This window comes from Cavia porcellus, unplaced genomic scaffold (genome assembly GCF_034190915.1).
Source record: "Cavia porcellus strain 051 isolate PalLab524CR breed Dunkin Hartley unplaced genomic scaffold, mCavPor4.1 scaffold_4, whole genome shotgun sequence".
Classification (NCBI taxonomy): Eukaryota; Metazoa; Chordata; class Mammalia; order Rodentia; family Caviidae; genus Cavia; species Cavia porcellus.
This window is the reverse complement of record NW_026947487.1, coordinates 77606184-77625995: the sequence shown is the minus strand read 5'-3', so window position 1 is coordinate 77625995 and position 19812 is coordinate 77606184. Positions and strand designations below refer to the sequence as shown.

The window sequence follows — 19812 nt, the reverse complement described above, 5'->3', positions numbered from 1 at the left end:
ATTCAGAGAGATTTACTGTTAGCAAAGCACCCAGGCCCTCTGCCCACTTCTTATTTCAGTACTAAGGAAGATAAAACAGACACAAAATGTAGACAAGATTTACTAACTTAAAAATTGGAACTTGTACATTTAGGTTATACTAATGGCACCAAGGTTAAATGCCTAGCTTCTACTTGCAAAGATCAAATGCCCAATTATTATACTTGAAAATTTGACAAACCAAACTGAGACCATTTGTGAAAGGAAAACATTCAATTTACAAAAAAATAAAACTTACTTTGCCTTCTTTGTATTGTCAGTTTCAGATTCTTGCACTGGAATACAATAATATCCTGCATTAATTTATTTTTTAACTTCAAAATCATTTTATCAATTACATGCATTAATCAGTATCGAATGTTCAAGGCTCATCGAGTTACTAAGAAAAATTCCATGCAACAAGGTTTTGGCTGTACACCAGTCAGCACGCTTCCCCTACCCAGTATAATTCTCATGGACTGATTTCTTTAGAGTGTCCATGTTATGCAGAGCCTAATTTAAAAGTTCACTGCTCTAGGCTTGTTTTGCAATAACTGCTCATGTATCTAAGTGCTACTGTTTAGGGCACAGAACACTCACTCATCCATTAGGATCCCTAGAAATTCACTCACAATGTTCAGTCCCAGTGATCTGGGCAAGGATGCGGAAAGAGCGAGATTGAGTTGTTCCAGTCCGTGGACGCCAGTCTTCGGTATCCTCCATCAGTCTCTTCTTGCTGGCATCGCTGTGAGTGGGTATGTGATAAAACTCTGTATTACGCTCCACAATGTGTTTTCTTGGAGGGCTAGGGACAAGAAGAAAGAAAAAAGGCTTAAAAGATCTTTAATTTTATTAAAAGGATAAAACATTCTCTAGTGAATTATTTTGTATTTTATACATTTAAGCCTCAAATGTAGAATTTTATGGAAATAGCTTGCATATGCAGCCTCATTTTCATTTTAAAAACACCTTTCTAAAATAGATTAAGTTTTTTTAATTTAGTAAAAAATACATTTATAATGTTAATACAAACTATTGTTATAAGAATGCACTCGATAGGAAGATTACCGTTTAGGTGGAAATTTCCTTTTAATTGAAAGAAGAAGGCAGCACAAAGAAGATTTCCAACATGAAGAAAAGGAAAGGAAAAGAATAAGAAAAATCAAAACTGAAAAGTGAAAAATCTATAGTAGTAAAATAAAACAATTTCAAGTTACTTATATCCCTTATCAATATCACATAAAATAAAGATATGAACTATGATTTAACCACAATTACCAGTAAGCTATTAGAATGTACTGGCTTTCACAAAATTAAGTAACTGTATTGCTTTCTAGACCCAAGAACCAAGAATGGTTTGGTTACATGCCAAAGTGGTAACTCCAAACACAATTTTGAAAAGAGTCATAATTCTTGTTATCAACATTTTTCTTACTCATGTGCACAGATAACCTTATCCTAAGTAGAGATGTTATACAGAATCAGCAAGTGAAGACTTGTGGGATATTAAGAAACCCTGATGTATTTATCAGAAGAGTAAGACTGAAATCTTGACTCTATTGCTTTTTTGATGTGTGATTTTGGACGTCAATTACACTGAGCCTTAGTTTTTTCCATTTATAAAGCAAGAATATCACACAAAAAGTGTGGTCTTCTAAGAATTAAATGCCAAAATTAGATGTCATAGAAATGTGTATACTACAGAGTTCAAGAACTTAGCCTTTGTTAAAAATCATTTAAACATTTAATAAAAAGATTATTAATGAAATATAATTTTAATACATATGTTTTAACACCTTACAGATCTATTGAACATAATAAATATTCTCCTCTCCTTTCTCCTCAAAATAAGACAAATGCAAAGTGTTGGAGAATAGCCATGAGTTTAATTTCAGAAGAGAAAAAGGAAAGTGACTTGCAAACTACCATAAGATCTGAGCAGGAGAGGTTCTGTAAATGTGGTCAGATGTGATTGTTAAAAACTCCTAACACTTCCGTACCAACTTGAATCACTGGTGATGCATGCAAAACTGTCTGATAAGGCAGCCTGTACCACCCAATGGGACTGTTCCATGGCATTTGATAGGACAGTCATGCATGTGGTTCAGAGCCACCCACCAGTAAGCCAGACAAATTACAACTCCATCATTAGCATGTAGCTTGCTCCTAAAAAAAAAGGCACAGGACTATCAGCATGCCACATGGCTGTGTCCATTTTAATAGTTATACCAAAAAAACTGTCTCTGTATACTAAAGATTTTTCCCAATGCAGAACATGATAGAATTAAAGTTAATAACACTGGGTTTGGAGTCAGTCAGTTTCCAACACTACATCTTCCACTCAATGTATATTTAATGCAAACTGCTTCTCTAAGCTTCAGTTTCCCATTTGAGTAATGAAAATGGATCTTAAAGGTTGTCCTCCAGAATAAATAAAATAGATAATGTATGTGAAGTGTTCTCCACAAATCCTAACTTATAATTTGTTCTTTTACGGTAACTAGAAAAACAACTGCAATTCCATCTTAAAAAACTATGGGTTATTGACATATTAAAAAAAACAGAATCAACAACATAAATGCATAAAGTGCATAAAATACTATGCATAGATGCATAGTAATATATAATTTATAGTAATGTTATTTAAAAGGCCTTTACTAATACTTAAAACTAGTTCTTTTTAAAATAGACAATTTTTTAAAAACTAGGCAATACACTGAGATTATTTCATAAACATCTTTTTGGCAAAAGAGAAAAAATTATCATCTGAAAGTATTTGAAAAAATTTATATTCAGGTACTAAACATATTATAGTTTTCTATTTCTCTATAATTAGAAGTGTAATTTACTATTTAATAGTGCTAATTTCAAGTAAAAGATCTGTGTATAAAAATACAAATAGTTGAAAAGGATACTAATTTTTAAAAAATTTAAAAAGGGAGGCCCAAAGTATATCTTTAACTCCAACATGCAAAATCTGTAATTCTTGCCTATCTCCCTGAAGTCAGCTTACTGTCTTTCCACTGCAGAAGTGTATGCCATTCCAAACACACCCACTGAGTCATATGAAGTTCTCTAGCATGAAAAATGTTTCTCATGCTCCTCAACATTTTTGAAAATGAAATGATACTAACAAGATTTGCTGGTGGTGGTAAGTTGAAAGCAAGATGAATAGTTACAGAGTCAAAAAATTACAAAATAAACCCTTAGTTAAGTACTTACACAGTGCCAGGGTTACTGAAGAAGGAATAATATACACAACAAAGATGTGATAGAGCAGACATTAATGTTCCCCAGGATGATGGAAAATAAGAGAGAAGGGGGGAAAAAGAAAACAATGAAATGGCAAAATTCAAAGCAATGAACTTAAGTAAAGACGTTACACAAACACCATGCTTTAAAATAGTCATATAAATAAACACAGACAATTAAAAAGGTACAAATGTTAGTGAGAGTTTTGTTACATTATTAGAACAACCGTTTTATCTGTTTATTTTCCTGAAAACAGTTACAACTATTTTATGTAAAGCCAGTTCGACTCAAGTTACTAATACCAAGATTTACCAGCTTTCTAGAAAGTGTAAGTTTTTACAAAATTCATTTTAATGAGTCCAAATTCTTGTTATATTTCTAACAAAAGGTAGAGTAATATATTTTGATGTAATGATGAAATGGATCAGTTTAGAATCATTTTTAAAATAAAAGATTTCTAATCTCACATACATATATTAACAGCACATGTAACTTCTATAATGTAAATTATTCTGATCATACAAGAGAACGTTATATAATTTTTTTCTTAAAATGTAGTGAGTATGATAAAAATGTAAGAGGCACAGAAGGTCATTACAACAGGTTATCTCCCAGTTTTCAATTCTTTCCATGCCTCTATTCCATAACTTTAAGACCCAGATGTAGGGCTCCATAGTCCTATTTGCACATGACATAATTTTGCCAGAAAGGTATACCTGATTTGCTATTTGATAGTGGTTAATAATATCTGAAGAACTTTCAAACAAAATGCATTCATATGGCCCAATAGGAGTAGAATTACTTAAAACAAATGTATTTGTTTTTCATTATGTATAATGAAAATGTATAGTTTGGCAAAGAACATGCTGTAGGAATCTTAAATTCTATGAATAACTTTAATCAGAGTAAATAATAATTCATTATGAACATAGTAAGAAAACTGCTTTCTGATTTAATGGTAAGACTGGTGAGTATTGCTATATTCATATGTCAAAGTCAGTTTCATAAACTCAACAAAGGGTAGAGTTTTACAGAACAAGGGTGGGATTACTTTCTCCCTATTTACAACGTAAAGCATTCCCGCTGTGCCTTGCTATTTTAACTAGCAGGGAAATAAGTTTGCAAAATAATCTCTCCTGATCAGTTAGACATTTTAAAGTTGAGGGAAAGTGTTTCATATTAACATGAAGTTGGGGCAAAAATGTAGCTTGGTCAAAGAGATCAAGTGGATTGGTTTCAACACAAAGATAACAATTTGAATATGTCAAATACTTTCATGTGTTTTAGAAAACATGCTCAAATGGGACACCCCTTTATGTACCTTAGCAGCAGGTACACCAAAGTGATAGCCAGATGACCTGGCCCTGGTTAGGCTGTCCACTATTCTATGCCCCAACAAGTTACAATCTGTGTAAGCTTCACTTTCTTCAAATGTAAAATGGACTGAAATTTCTCTGTTTCAAATTTTTGTTTGTTTTGGTGTTGCTGTGTTTTCTTTTTTTGTTTGGTTTTCTGATTCAATCTTTTTTTTTTTTTAATTGGTACCGGGGAATCGAATTCACGACTGCCTGCTTGCAAGGCAGGTGCTTATGCCACTGAGCTAAATCTCCAGCCCCCTGATTCAAACTTCTATAAGCGCTTATGTTGAAGACATTTGAAGGCACTCTGAAAACTAAACAAGCACCGGTCTGTTATGGAGCTAGAGCTTCTGACTACTCAAAGTACTCAGAGTACTTTGTGAGACAACCATAGTTTATGCACATCAATCTACACATATAGTCCCTGATAAACTCTGGTTATTAAAAACAAAGACTAAGTTAAAGTAATAGAAATACACAGGTAATATAGTGGAAGGCACATCGAAAGTTGATTTCAAGACGTAAGTTCAACTCTTAGCTCTATAATTACAAAGATGTATGACTTGAGGAAATTTTAGCATTCAGATTAAATGAGAATTAGACAAAATAATATATTATAAACTTAGCACAATGTATAACAATAACTAATACCATCATCACATACTAATGCCTAATACATTTATGAATCTAAATCTTGGTGTTTTTTTTTTGTCTTTTTCGTTTTTATCGGTACCAGGGATTGAACTCACGACTGCCTGCTTGCAAGGCAGGCGCTTATGACGCTGAGCTAAATCCCCAGCCCCCTGAATCTTGGTTTTAAAAATACTTAACAAAAAAGGCTTAAATTTATTTCTTCAAATCCCATTTTAATCTTTTTTCAGATTAAATTGTTGCACTGGAATCTATCAACTAGTCAAAGTTTTTGTGTATAAGAAGCTAACTTTAAAGAGACAAGATCAAGGTTTGGGGATGTTTTATTAATACACTGGTGTGTAGTATTCCCATACATATATAATCTATGACATCACTGTCAATCAGAAATAAATTAGTAATTCAAAAGTTAATTCTTTATGTCAAGACAGATATTCCATATTTACAACTCTATACTGTGATGGTAAACCTATTTCAAAACATGTTCAAAAAAACAGCTTCTTAAGATTATTTTAAATTCTTAAGTAATGTGATTTTTATCCAGTTTTAAAGCTAGTAATCACTAGTCAGTTTAATATGACAGTTTATTTTGTTCAATATGAACAAAATACAAAAGATTAAAACTTATACCATAGTGACTTTCAATACCTATACCAACTGTGACATTTAATAAGCTGGTGATTATTTCTCTTAAGTAATTACAAAGTACATGGACTTTCTCACTTACACAATTCTACATGTAGAACTGTTTAAAAAAAAAAAAAGTATAAACCTTCCAGCAACATTGAATTAAAACTCTCCAGAAAAATCAAAGAGGTTCTTAGAGAACTTTAGATGAAAAACTGATTTCTCAATTTATAAATCAATTGTTTTACCAATACTATTTGCTAATGTTAATGCTTTTTTTGTGTCTGTATGTTTTGTAATAGTTACGATAAACATAATCCTCAAGCAATGCTTTTCAATGCTTCTTTGAATTACACAGCAAATCCCACACATATTTTATAACATAACTTCAATATTACTGCTTATTACTATAAAGCAAATCACCACAACACAGCAATGCAAACCAAACTTATTATGTTCATTCTAGCGTATAATTCATTTGCAAAATTAATTTAATTTTGCAAAAAAATGGGTGTTCATGCTGTTTACTCATATATAAATCACCATATTTCCTCTCCAGTCATGTGGATACTAACTTTGTCACGTGTATTTTCTGCAAAGAAAAAAGCATTTTAATATATATCTGTTACACCATTAATTTTTCAGATCTTCCATGACCAGTTTTTCAGCATAGGACTGTCAGAAGAAATGCAGTTCAAAACAACTGAAACACAGGATACTGAAAAAACTTACCTCCTGAAAGCAGTGGCACATTATAATGCAAAAACATAAGCAAAATAAAAAAGGTAATAGGTTAAACTACCTGATATAAAAGAACTTCCCTTCTACTCTTCACAGAGTAAGGAGTGTATAAGAAACAGCATGTCAAGACCAATAATTTGTACATGTAGAAGAAAAATTTAAAAATTTTAGTGTCTTATTTATTATTATTTATAAAGAGTAAGATAGTTTATACAGTATTATAGTTTCTGAAGCTATCAATATAATTTCCACATTTTATACTATTAGATGAGAACAGCTAATTATTTTTTAGTAATGATATTTAGTAAGTCTTGGTTGTGTTTTACGTTTATTAATTGTATACAAATTTAGGTGAGATAGTCAAAAGATATCTCTTGTTCTGAACAAGATTATTTTAAAAATAAAAACCAATGAAAAGCAACAATTCTCAACTTTCAAGAGATGTTTTTGCTAATATTATAAAAAACTGGGAAACAGAACAGTAAAAGTTTGACAGGAAAGCAGTTTCACAACTGATACAGAAAAAAGCATCCATCAGTACCAGAAAATGCCTATTCTTGGTGACAAATTCCTCAACTAGTTAGGTGGGGGATATATTTTGATTTTTATAATCTAGATGTAGTGAGAGAGCGTTACAAATCTGTCACAGAATTTCACAGACACTATACTGCTTTCAGAGTAGTAAAGATTTCATTGTCCTAACATCTGGACAACATCTGAAATCAAGCTATTTTTAAAGACTTCTCTGCAAATGCAAAGCAGTAACTTGCTTGTTAATGATGCAAAACATGTAACAATCCCTTTTCTCCTAAATTACGCACAATGCTGAACATCAGGCATGTGTTCAATAAACACTTGTTGACTGATTAAGAAGCTACACAAAGGCCCAGAAACTAGATTTAGCTTGTAAATAAGCTTTAAATCATTTGAAGTTTAATCATCAAAGTTGTGCTTATAAAGCACAAAGATGAAACTCATTTTAAAACCAGTAATTTTCCATAACCTCAATTTATTTTTACCTGTGTAATTTTCCAATGAGAAAATGTGTCTTATAAAACAGTTTTAGGAGAAAAGATTTTAGTTAAACACTGTCTACCTGCATTGAACTTTTTGTTTTAGCTTTAGGTGAGGTGTTTGACCAGCAGCCTCTGTCTTTTCAAGTTACCTATTTTGATTACTCTATAATCTATTATCTTAAAAATAGGTACACAGAAAAAAAATTACAACGCAATATACCTCAGCACTATATACTCTTTCTTCTCTTCACATGAAAGAAAATTACTCTTTGAGATACACTGGTTTTCCTTGGTGTACACATCTTAACTTTAAAAACCACCTCCACCCATAAAGCCATGTGTACAGCCAGCAGCTGCTTTTCCAGAGCTCTGCCCCTGCCACCTTCTCTCAGAGCCTCACAGTTGCCATGACAGCAGTGCTACAGAAAGCACAGCCTCTTTCTGATGTGAACTGCCATTCAGAAGGGATTATGTCTCATAGAAAAGACCTATCCACACAACTATATTTTAATTACACTTTCTTGGCAATGGGCATTAAGAAAACCATCACATGTGCAGATTATTTCTCTTTTTCTTTCAAGGTACAATATGTCTCAATAAATCCAACCAAAATAATTTTACGTAAGTGATTTTGCCTGTTAAAAGTACCTTCACTGAATTCCAAAAGAAATTAAATGAGCATCTATGAATGAAGGTTGCTGAAAATTAATGTACAATCTTTATAAGTGTATGGTTCAACAAGTTTTTAAAATGTACCTCCAAAAGGAAAAATTATAATTTTAAAAAATTTCTGCTAAGATTATATATTAAATGTTCACTCATTTTAAAAAAATCTCTATAGTGCTTCAGGTGTTATAAACATGTGCTGTTTTCATTATTATAGTGAGCTTTTAAAACGTAAAACCTAGTCTAAATTTATCTGAAAAGAATGTTTTCTGCTTTAATCTAATACTTCACCCAGAGTCAAAAACTGATTTGTTTTCTAGACTATGTCCTAGAAAAAAAAATAAATAAATTCTTCCTTTCTTTTCTCCTTAGATGGACATATGTAAGCTAAGAAACCTGTATCACTTCTCGAGGCCAACAGAAGGATGGAAATTTTGAGGAAAAAAAATCCAAGATTGCCTTGCATTATAAGTGCCAGCTGCTTAATATTGCCAAGAGTTGGAGGAAAAAAATACAGAGTATGCTATGTGCTCATAACACATCAAAATGCACAATTAAGTTTTGAATACTTTAGAGAAAGTGCTGTGTGTATATTAGGCCACATGTTAATGAAGCAAATATAACTTCTCCCTGCAAAGAACAACTGATTAGAGGGGAGGTATAGTTGTTTCCTGGACATGGCCTGAAGAACAGAAAGCACCCTTGGTCACCTACCCATTTTGCTGTTTACTGTCACCCTGGGATCCTCTTCTCTGCCCCTCTGCTAGCTCCTGAGCAGTCTCGGAACACACGCTGGTGACTGTGGGCTGCCGTGGGACATTAACTGCAGCTTTACCAGCGCTCAGTGCAGGTGAACACTGGTCAGCATTAAGACTGGCATTGACATGCAGTCCAGTTGCAGAGGATGGGGGAGGAGTGACAGCAGCCAAAGGTGGAGGGGAGGTATGTGATGAAGTGGTTGCATGGGCTGGGGTGAAGGCAGACGATGGTGATGGGATGGATGTGACTTTTGGTGAAGACACAGAACCGAAAGGCCGTGGTGCCTTATTGTAGGCCATGTTGGTGGTGGAAGTGACTTTGGACACAGCAGGAGATGTAATGGGCACAGGTTTAACTACTTCTTTAGGTTCTCCCTATGTGAAATAAAAATAAACATACAAAAAAACACACCAAATACATGCAAAATATATCCACTGAAAAGAGCACACGGCTGGCTTTTAAAAAGACAAACAATCAAGTTAGCAGCTCAAATGTCACATTTCCAGTGATACAGGGTAACACGCATGCTAATTGGTCCCATCATGCATAACAGCAGATAATAAGCACATTTTTATGTATAAAAATGAAACAAGCTTCAAAATATTTAGGAAATAGCAGGAAAACTATCAAAAAGCCTAAAGGCTATCATAAGTATTTAGATATATTCTCCAAAGTAGAAGTTCTGAAATATCCCCACAATAAACAAAATATTGCTAAATATTTTTTTTAATTTTAAAACATTCAGCACCTTAATTATAATTCTTTCAAACATGTTTAATTTCTCTCCACAATACAATTATATGATTCATATAGAAGTATTAAAATATTTTAAATTCTTCAATTGAAAAAAAAGAAGCATGGAGAATAAGATAATTTTCATCTAACGCGGGAATGTGTACATTCTGGTTATTTAGGGTCAAGAATTTGAAAAGAAAAAATTTAACATAAAGAAAACCAAATCAATGCTTTTTTCTATAACCCATTTCTGTTTTTCTATGAATGTTTTAAGATATGACTGAGAGAATAAAATTTTTTCCCTTTTCAAAAATAAGTATTTAATAGTTTCATGAGAGAAAAAATGCTTCGGTAGTTTCATGAAGGAAAAAATACTTAGTTCTGTATTGCTAGAAACTGAACAAAAGTTAACTACTTCCTCTTAAAATGACCGAATTGTGGTAAATTGTATTTGTACATCATTTTCATACAATATAGTTTTAAAAAAGATTAAGCTTTCTATAATGATATTCAAAATAAAATCCTATTCACTACTGTCCCAGAAGAAAAAGTCAACTTTTCAACTGCTTACTTAAAAAAAAATACTCTAAATTAACATTATAAAAATAAGAAAACTGAAAAAATAGGTAATTTAAAATGCTAAACATCAATATAATAAATTACTCAAAAAATGCAAGAAAAGACACATACAAGAAAAAAGAGACAATGGCCAATAACCTAATCCAAGAACACTATGAAATATAATTTCTTGATGCTGTTAAAGATATACTGTATATTCATTTTAGATAAGCATTTACATATTATTTTTAAATACATAAGATAGAAAAATTAAAAATAATTATAAAAGAAGAAAATTGGACATAAATGACTGACAATCTATGGTTGTAGAAAAGTTTTATGATGCAGACACAACTACAATAGTAATTCTGTTTGTATTTATTTTTATTCTGAAAAATAATTACAAGAAAAATTGCACTGAGATTCTAAATAAAATAGTTGTACAGCCTGAGAGAGAAACAAATTACAGGTGGCTCAGGAGAGACAAGCAAATTTTAGATTAGAAACGTACCTTTTGAACAGAAATTGGCTCAGGCTTGGGTGTGGCAGATGCTCTAGAGGAAAAATGAAAAAAAACCATAAATTTCTAGAAACTGACAATGAAAATTTAATATTACATATCTTAATATGCTAAATCTGAATTTATTTTTGATTATTCATAATTCAGAATATTCACAATCATCACAATCTTCTAATTATTTCATGTAAACGAAACACTGCAAAACCCAATGTCCTTATATACTTGGTATTCATTAGTTGTTGGTTCCTTACAAACTCAAATAAAGAAAGGCAAACACCAGTCTTATTTGCTAACACATCCATTTTTAATCTTTAAGGCAAACTATAATACTGTTTCCTTATCCTTCAGAGTTTCCTCAGTCATATAATCTAATTTTCAATCTCTACTAGCTTCTGCCTCTTCTAATATTTATCATCACATTTATGGGGAACTAGGTCTCTTTGTGAAGAAACTATATGCATGTATGTTCTATATAAAAACTTGCATATTCTGGTTGAATTGAGTCCCTAAGAGTATTCTCTATTTATATACTTAAGTGTGTATGCACATAAATGTATTTGGTATGTTAAAACTGTAAGTTCTTACACTAGGCCAGTGATGGCGAACCTCTTAAGATATTTCAGTGCTAACAAACAGCTGGCTGTGGTATGTGTGCCATAGGTTCCCTGCTTCTGCACTAGGCTACACTTTCAGTTAAGGCAGTGACTATCATCCTATCAGTATCTTTGTCTTAGCAAAGTTCTTGACACAAAATACATCATCTGGAATGGTGAAAGAGCAAAGGCAGCGGGCAAAAATCCTTTTGTACAACTTGACCATTTACCATTTCAAATGAACTTTTAATATATACTTTTATTTTTTTTTGCAGTATGTATGTTCTGGTTAGCATGTACTAAGCTCTAACAATAATTGGTTTGCAGCATTCAGCCCATATAATGATGACAATAATACAAATAAAAATTTCATATATAAGGAACTTCGAACTAACTGCTTAGGAGAGAGCTGAGGCTTCCTGTTGTTCTATATTATAATATGTTAATAAAACAATTGAGAAAGCCTTTGGTGCTTTAAACACTATTTGTTTAACATTAAGACACATGTTATTTTCAATATGCAAGATGCCCTGATATACTCCAGGCTAAGGATAAGATATCAAGTGCAGAATCCGAGAAATTAAGCATAACAGGAAGACAGTGAGTGATACTAATTTTATTCTACAAACCATGAGATTGTATTACTTATAAAAATAACACAAATAGAAGACATTGACAGGATACTAGGTCTCTATGAGTATAACCTAATAATGAAATCTGGTCAACATTTTTAGCAGCAACTAAATTTTCCAGTAACAGATAATTTGGTTAGCTATGTCAGCTATGATAAAAAAACTGGCTAACCTAATGAAAGGCCACAATGGATGCTAATATCTGGTTACTGCAATATGGGTTACACTTTGTAGAGTTGTGAAACTTTCCATGTGTACTCCTCAACAGGCAATTTCTCTTTTAGCTTATAGGGTTATTAAACAAGCAAAGGAAACAAGAACGATAGAATCTTCCTTTTATTGGAATTTCACAGTAAGATGTAATCACAAATGATCTACTTATTAAAAACCACCCAAAACACTATTGAAAGTCGGCCAAAATAGAGAAGCCAATTTTCTTTTGTATCTGGATACTTTAAGATACGTGGAACAATTCCACTAACAGAAAAATAAGTCATAAAAAAGAACATGGTATTTGATAGTCACTAGGTTTTCAAACTTACTTTATTAATTGAATGTTTCACATAATAATTTAAAATTTTGAATTCCCAAAAAAATTTAAACACAAAATTTGTGTATGTTTAACTTCCAAAGAACTCTCTCAAATGCAGTGAGATGAATTAAGTACCAAGGGAAAGAAGAGTAAAATGTCCTTGAAATTCCAGGGTTGAATCCATTATACATACAGCTTTGATAGAAGAGGGGATAGATAGGTTTATAATTAAATTTCAAATAAAATACTTAACACTAGATGCAATAAAATTAGTTTTCTTACTTTAAATGCTAACCACCAAATGTGTAATAGAATCATTAAACATTGAAAAAAGGTTCCTTACTGTCTTATGTGGCAACTGGGATTGTTATATAATTTATATTATATAAATATAAATATTTATATAAATTCATAATTTCAGCAAAAATTTGAACTGTTTTGTTAAGTGGTCTTTATCTTAGTGCTTTGCTTTGTTTTTTGGAACAAACAAGAATCAAGCCATTCATATTAAAAATATTTTGAAACATTTTAATACTCAAGAGATGTACATAAAATCTGTAACATCTATTGGCCACATTTTACATCAGTAGAATATCAAAATCCAATGCATAAGTGAAGTTATATTTTTTTAAGCACTGGAGATTAAACCCAGAAACTCTGCACTATACTACATCCTTCTCCCCCTTCCTTTCCCTCCTCCCATCCCCTCTCCTCCCCTCTCCTTTCCCCTTCTCTCCTCTCTTCTCTTCTCTTTTTCCATTAGACAAAGTGTCACTAACTCACTCCTGTGTTAGAACCTGTAATCATTCATCTGCCTCCCTGAGTTCTGGGATTACAGACGTGTTCCACCAAGCTACCAATTACATATTCTTAAAATATGGTTTTGGAAACTTAGAATACATGACTAGTGAAATCTACAACACACACACACACACAGAATGTTTTTTAAAAAACAAATGCTACTATTAGAAAGAACAGAATGAAAATACGTAACACTTTTTCAGTATAATTGTGTAAAGATTTTTTTAAATGCTAAAAAAAATAATGCTTTTTAAAATGCTGGATAATGTTTCTGGGAGATTTGTATATTTGTACAGCTCTTCTAGAAAACACTGAGTATTAAAAGTCTTGAAGAAAGATCATTTTCTCTACCATAATTAACTTCTGGAAGTCTATTATAAAAAAATAAACTAAGGTATGAAATGATTATGTATAAAAATTAAAGTACTAGTGCAAAATTGGAAATAATCTATTAAATATGCAATGAACAAATGGTTAATTATAACAAGCACATGATAAAACATTGTGCAATAATTAAAAGTATTCTTAGAATTCTGCACTGCATGATAAAATGCTTCCTCTGTGATACCAAGCATACATAACAGAATCAAGTATATGGGGGAAAAAGTGGATGGAAACACAACAACTTTATGTGTTGTGAGATACTCAAAGACTGTGAATATAATTTAACCAATGTTTAGAGAAAAAAAATTTCATTCCTTCATAGCACTGTGGAATAAATTAATTTTCAATGTTTTCCAGGGGGGAAAAATTCTAACATATGAATAAGGAAACGCAAAATTAAATGTATCATTATCTTTCCTTTATTTAAACAAGTAATATATTGAGCATTACATGAAAAAAAAATAAATTTAAAAGATCAGTAAGTGAATAATTAAAAACTGAGGTACAATTATAAAAAACTATTCCTACATTTTTCTCTTTAAATCACAATAGGATAATCTGTCTCTTTTGGAACCACAGAGATCACAAGTCACTTTTGTGAGTTTCAAAAGAGATCCTGGTAATGGCTTGGAGCCATAAGCTCAACAATTGGCTTATTGTTCTCACTCCTTTCATGAGAAATCACTGTACAGGAGGAAGCCATGATGGTGAGACACCAGGGCCTCTGCTCACTACCATCCACAGCTAGTGAGACTTAAAGATGAGCAATCAGGCTGAAGTGTTGTAGTTTAAAGCTGGCTGGTTTTTATAAAAGTACTAATGAAATTAAAGATCCCTGATGCAATAACATCAGTTTCAAACTTCTACTTAAAAACAGCTGAAAGTAGTTCTAACAGAGTTATGGAAACCTAGAACTGCAATATAAAATTGCAATAGTTAGAACAATGAATAGAAAAAACCTTAAATTAGTAACAGTTCTAACATACATTAGATTCAAAGGAATAGAGCAAAACTGCTTCTTATGAACAATAAATGGTACTATCATTAAATTATGCTTTTAACTAATTGATGCATTTTTCTAAAAGTCTTTTACAAAGTAACATGTTTTTTCATCAATAAGTTGCCAAAAAATTTCACATTAGTGTTTAAGAATGAGAAATCAGGAAACAGAGCACACTGTAATACATTCACTCAGTCTCACAGCTCCTGCAACAGTATCTAACATATATACAGTCAAACAGAAAGAATGAAGAGTTTTGGTTCATCTTCTATGACATCAGCTCTATGTAAGCTTCCCATAGCCTGGCCATCTTTGGGCCCACTGACCCTAGGACCCATAAACACTAGGGCACATCATTAATCACTTTAATTGCAAAGCTGTCAATTTGCAGTAACAAAGCAACTCCAGGAGAATAACTGAGCCCTCAAGACTGCAGAGGATGTCTCTTTAAACTGTTTATTCACATTTTACAGAACTTTCAGTCTAAGGTCCTCAAAACTCCAACATTTAGATAACTTAAGACAATCTCTCTGTGATTTTTTTATTAATGATTTGAGAACATGTAAATATTATATTTACCCTGTACCTGTTTTGGCTTTAAATCTGGTTTGGCTCTCAAGTGACCAGCTGGCAATTACTTTTTTATGACAGTGTGAGTGCTTTTGTTGTCATAATCCTTTCCAAGTGGCCACAGTTGTTGAATAAGGTGTAAAAAGAGCTATTCATTAACCAGTTACAAATTAAGCTACAGAAGTGATGGACAGGTACAAGGAAGGGAGGAAAATTACTTCTACTAGGTCCCCTGACCCAAATGGTCACACCATTTTTCAAGCAGGAAGAGTGGAGCTATTCCGCTAAATTTTAAAAAGTTAAATAAGTATTTGCCATTATTATAAGTAAAAATAAGTGTCAAAGTCAGCATTATAGCCATTTATTGGGGTCTTAGGTTTTGGAAAGAAAGCTTGGGAGTATTAAAATAACTTGGACCACTAATAAGGTTAATATCAATGTCCATATTGTCTCCTTTTTAATATATCAATCTCAAGACAAACACATGCTAGTTCCTTAATAAAAATTTCTTTATTTCATAGCATACTGCTTTATTTTCTATGACTGAAATTCAATTCAATGTTATATTTGAAAACACAATCTGTATACTCATCAGCTCAAATAACTAGCTTTAACACCGGTCTCATATGTCCCTTAACATCCCTCACTTACATCTTCTTTTTATCAATCTACTTATCAAGTATTTATTCAGCCTCAGATAGTGTTCTAAAGTTTGGAAATACTGTACAGATGTAAACAAGTCAAAAGAGGTCCCTGCATTACATTCTAATAAGGGAAACAGATAATCAAAAAGTCAGTAAGTTGGAATATAGTACCTGCGCTACAAAACCAATATTAGTACTTTCTGAGTGTGAGTGATATTACCTCAACTTGTTAACAGTTAATATCTAAAAAAAAAATTTAATATCTAAATACCTAAAAGTCTCTAAGCAAGAAAATACTTTGCAAAGTAGTAACTCAAGCAAATTTAAATAGTGTAAGAGGAACTGTAAATTACAAATAAGAGCTACCTTAAATTTATTATAAGAACTTTATTCATTACAAGCCCATGATATATGTATTATGGTCTCATTTTACAGATGAGAAACTAGAACCCAGATAGACAAAATGGCTTTCCTTAGTCACCCATCTGATTAGGAGGAGCAGACAAGTTACCACCCAGGCATCTCCAAATATTTTGCTCTTTAGCACAGAAAAAATTGCTTCCATTTCTAAATTCAGAACCAATCCATGCAAAAAACTTTTCCAAAATACCCACTCTTCCAAAACCTCACCATGTAGGAGAATCACATCATGGATGTGAGTACAGACCATCTTCCAAAAGTAACTGTATCCAAAATACAGAGAACACTGCTCTGGAAGAAGAAGAATCAACTCCAATGCCGTGTATACAATGGAGAGGAAATTCAGAACCAAATTAACTGGGCATTAGCCAAATCAATCTGGTTAGTATTTCACTAAATCGTATTGGGGATAGCTGAAATATCCAGAGTAATTTACCTTAGGATGCATCATTTGTTGTCCTTAGGTACATTTATATAAGGAAAGGATTATGCATTATTTTTTCTAGCTAACACTTGAAAATGCATGGCTGGATACCCTGGCGGTCCTCCAAAGCAGTGGTGTGGCTCAGGCCTCTGGGGTGTTGGGCCAGGGGAAGGTCAGTGGATGCTCATCATCATCTGTAGATTGGACTGAGGGATTTCCCTGGATTAGGACCTGGTAAAAAGCTGTCACATTTTTTAACCAAAAAATAAGTCATGCCTTCTGTCTGAATGTATTACAGCCACTGATTGCATGAAGCACTGGAATTAATGCCAATATGCTGTGTGCATGGTGTGCCATAATACCTGACAGCAAACCTCAGGTTGGGCTTTGTCTACATCATTAAAAGAGATGGAAAATTTGGAGCCCAAAATATGAATACAGTACTTTGGACAACTCTGTTATGAGTTTAAAATTAACACATTTGAAAAGTGATATTTATAAAGTTAGAGTCATGAAATCTGAGGGAACCAGTTAAACTTTTAAGAATAAACTTTTGTGGAAGATAGGGACAAGATAATTAACAGAGAAAATAGCCTCTCTGAAGGTCCCTGTCCAGACACTGGCATATAGCACGTTGAGGAAGACAAGAAGGAAAGAAGTGGGTACCCTGGACCCAGAAAGAATCTGAAGTATGAAGTGAAACCCACAGAGAGAGTAAAAAGAAAAATTTCAACAAAGAAGAAGGTGGTAGCTGGTGGTGCATTCTCCGAGCCGACTCACTGCACAAGAGGAGCTGTTAGAACCTGGGGACGCATGGTGACAGTGACAGTGACGGCTGGCAACACCAGCAGCCTCTGCAAGAGACATATGGCAGTGGAGGGGAGCAGTGGATGTAGATGACAGCACTGGCTGGCAGTGAATACAGAGGACTCATTCCTCCTACAGGAGAAAGCAATTTCCCAGGAGCCATTTTGGAATCAGGCCAGATAAGCCCAGAACCAGAACTGCTGCTGGCTTCTTCTAGCAGCTCCGAGCTGGGTACAGACCTGATGAAATTGCTTTGATTGCGGTGAGCCCAGTGAGACTGGTCTCAGGGCAGGCCTGCTAAGGTTGTCTACTCTGCCACAAAGCAACTGCTGACTTGCTGGATATACTGCCACAACTGGGGGGTCTGTCTCCATAGGCTGTCTCTGAAACCAGAGAAAATACTAGAAGCAGACTATTTGTTTTTCTATTTCATTTTGTTTGTTTTGTTTTATTTAGTTGGGTTTTTAATTTCTTTTCTCTTTCTTCTTCATCGTTATTTTTTCATGAGTGTGAGAGTAGTTCCTAACCTCTATGGGGGTATGGTTCTGTTCTGCACTTCCTTTTATCTTTTCCATCTCTCTTTTCCTTTAGTATAATGCACCAGCTTTCCCAAGCTGGTATGAACCACTTTTGTCCTAAAACTTTACCTGTAAATCTGTTTCTCCTCTTTCACTTCTTTATTTTCTCCTTAATCCATTTTAAATTTTAACCTTGAGGGCAAAATTGATACATTACACATATATGTTACACATAATTATCTGGTTTGTTGCATATTTTGTTATACAATCACAAATCTAGTCCATACAGTTAAAATTTGCAAATTAAGGGTTAGCTGAGTTTACTGTTTTATAGGCTGTGTGATGCTATTGGTCCCACTACAGCCAAAATTGACATAATTCTTCTAAATATCTGTTGGTCCTGATAATCCATGACTGAGATTAAGGATCACAGAAAATTCTGTGGCACAGTGCCAAAGAACCAGGGAGTAGGCCAAATGAGCAATACCTTCTCATGTCCAACAAATTGATGAGGTAAGATCTCAAAATCCAAAAACCAACACCTGAAAGATATCTCAGAAAAGTAGCATCACCTAAGGATCCTAAATACTATAAATAAAGCAACCCACCATAGGCAACTTATAAGCATTACCCCAGGAATTAAACTAAAAAATGAAAAGAAATGAGAAGACATTGAAACAAGATGCAACCCAAGACATCCAGTTCACCAAAGGCAAATCCATGGGGCAATAAGGTGGGACAATCAGAAAGTGCCTCACCAGGTCTCTCTGAAATGGAAACAACAAAGCAATTGAATGAGGCTCTAGAAAAAATGAAATAAAAAATAGTCTCTCAGATAAATACACCACCATGCTTAGCAATGTTAGAGCAGACACAGAAAAATAAATAGATGAGCTTAAGCAAATTATGGAAGTGCAGCATAGGAAACAAATTGAATCCATAAAGCAGATTGTAGCAGACTTCCAGGAGAATAAAAACACCACTGAAAGTTTTCAAAGCAGATTAGGCCAATGTGAAGACAGGATCTCAGATACTGAAGACAGGCTTGCAGTTAGTGAACAGGAAAAGAAAAATTTCTCAAAAATAGAAAGGGACCATAAGAAATCAATCCAGCAGCTGCTAGATAAGATAAAAACTAACTAAAGATTATTTGGAGTCAATGTACAAGCAGGAGATACCACAAATGACATTAAAAAATGTTCACAGACATCACAACAGAAAACTTTTCTGGTAGAGAAAAAAAAATTGACATACCAGTAAGTGAGGCATTTAGGAATCCAATTAGCAATGATCCAAAAAAAATCTACATCCAGGCATATCATATTCAAGATTCCAGAAATTCAACACAAGAATAGAATCTTAAAAGGTATTAGGGAAAAGAAACAAATTACAAAGGTAAGTCCATCAGAATCACAGCTGACCTCTCAGCACAAACTCTCAAGTCAAGGAGATCTTGAAGAGAAGTACTCCAAGTTCTAAAGGAAAACAACTTTCAACCCAGATTGATACATTCTGCAAAAGTATCTTTCAAATAGATTGAGAAATAAGATACTTCCATGACAAAGAACATCTGAGGAAATTTATGA

General features: G+C 33.2%; 1 protein-coding gene across 17 annotated transcripts in view; it reads right to left on the bottom strand.

Moving 5' to 3' along the window:
* Pdlim5 (PDZ and LIM domain 5) overlaps nucleotides 1-19812 on the bottom strand; it is a 215361-nt gene that overhangs the window by 73712 nt on the left and 121837 nt on the right. For 3 of the 17 annotated variants that reach the window (XM_063247282.1, XM_063247285.1, XM_063247283.1), the window contains 6 exons: nucleotides 10893-10935; nucleotides 9044-9462; nucleotides 3241-3255; nucleotides 1087-1104; nucleotides 651-823; nucleotides 278-314 (listed from right to left, as the gene is read on the bottom strand). In XM_063247282.1, coding sequence (XP_063103352.1) covers nucleotides 278-314; nucleotides 651-823; nucleotides 1087-1104; nucleotides 3241-3255; nucleotides 9044-9462; nucleotides 10893-10935 — 705 coding nt within the window. Of the gene's footprint in view, nucleotides 1-277; nucleotides 315-650; nucleotides 824-1086; nucleotides 1105-3240; nucleotides 3256-6481; nucleotides 6499-9043; nucleotides 9463-10892; nucleotides 10936-19812 lie in introns of all 17 variants that reach the window. The other 14 variants (XM_063247284.1, XM_063247290.1, XM_063247287.1 and 11 more) reach the window with 7 other exon arrangements.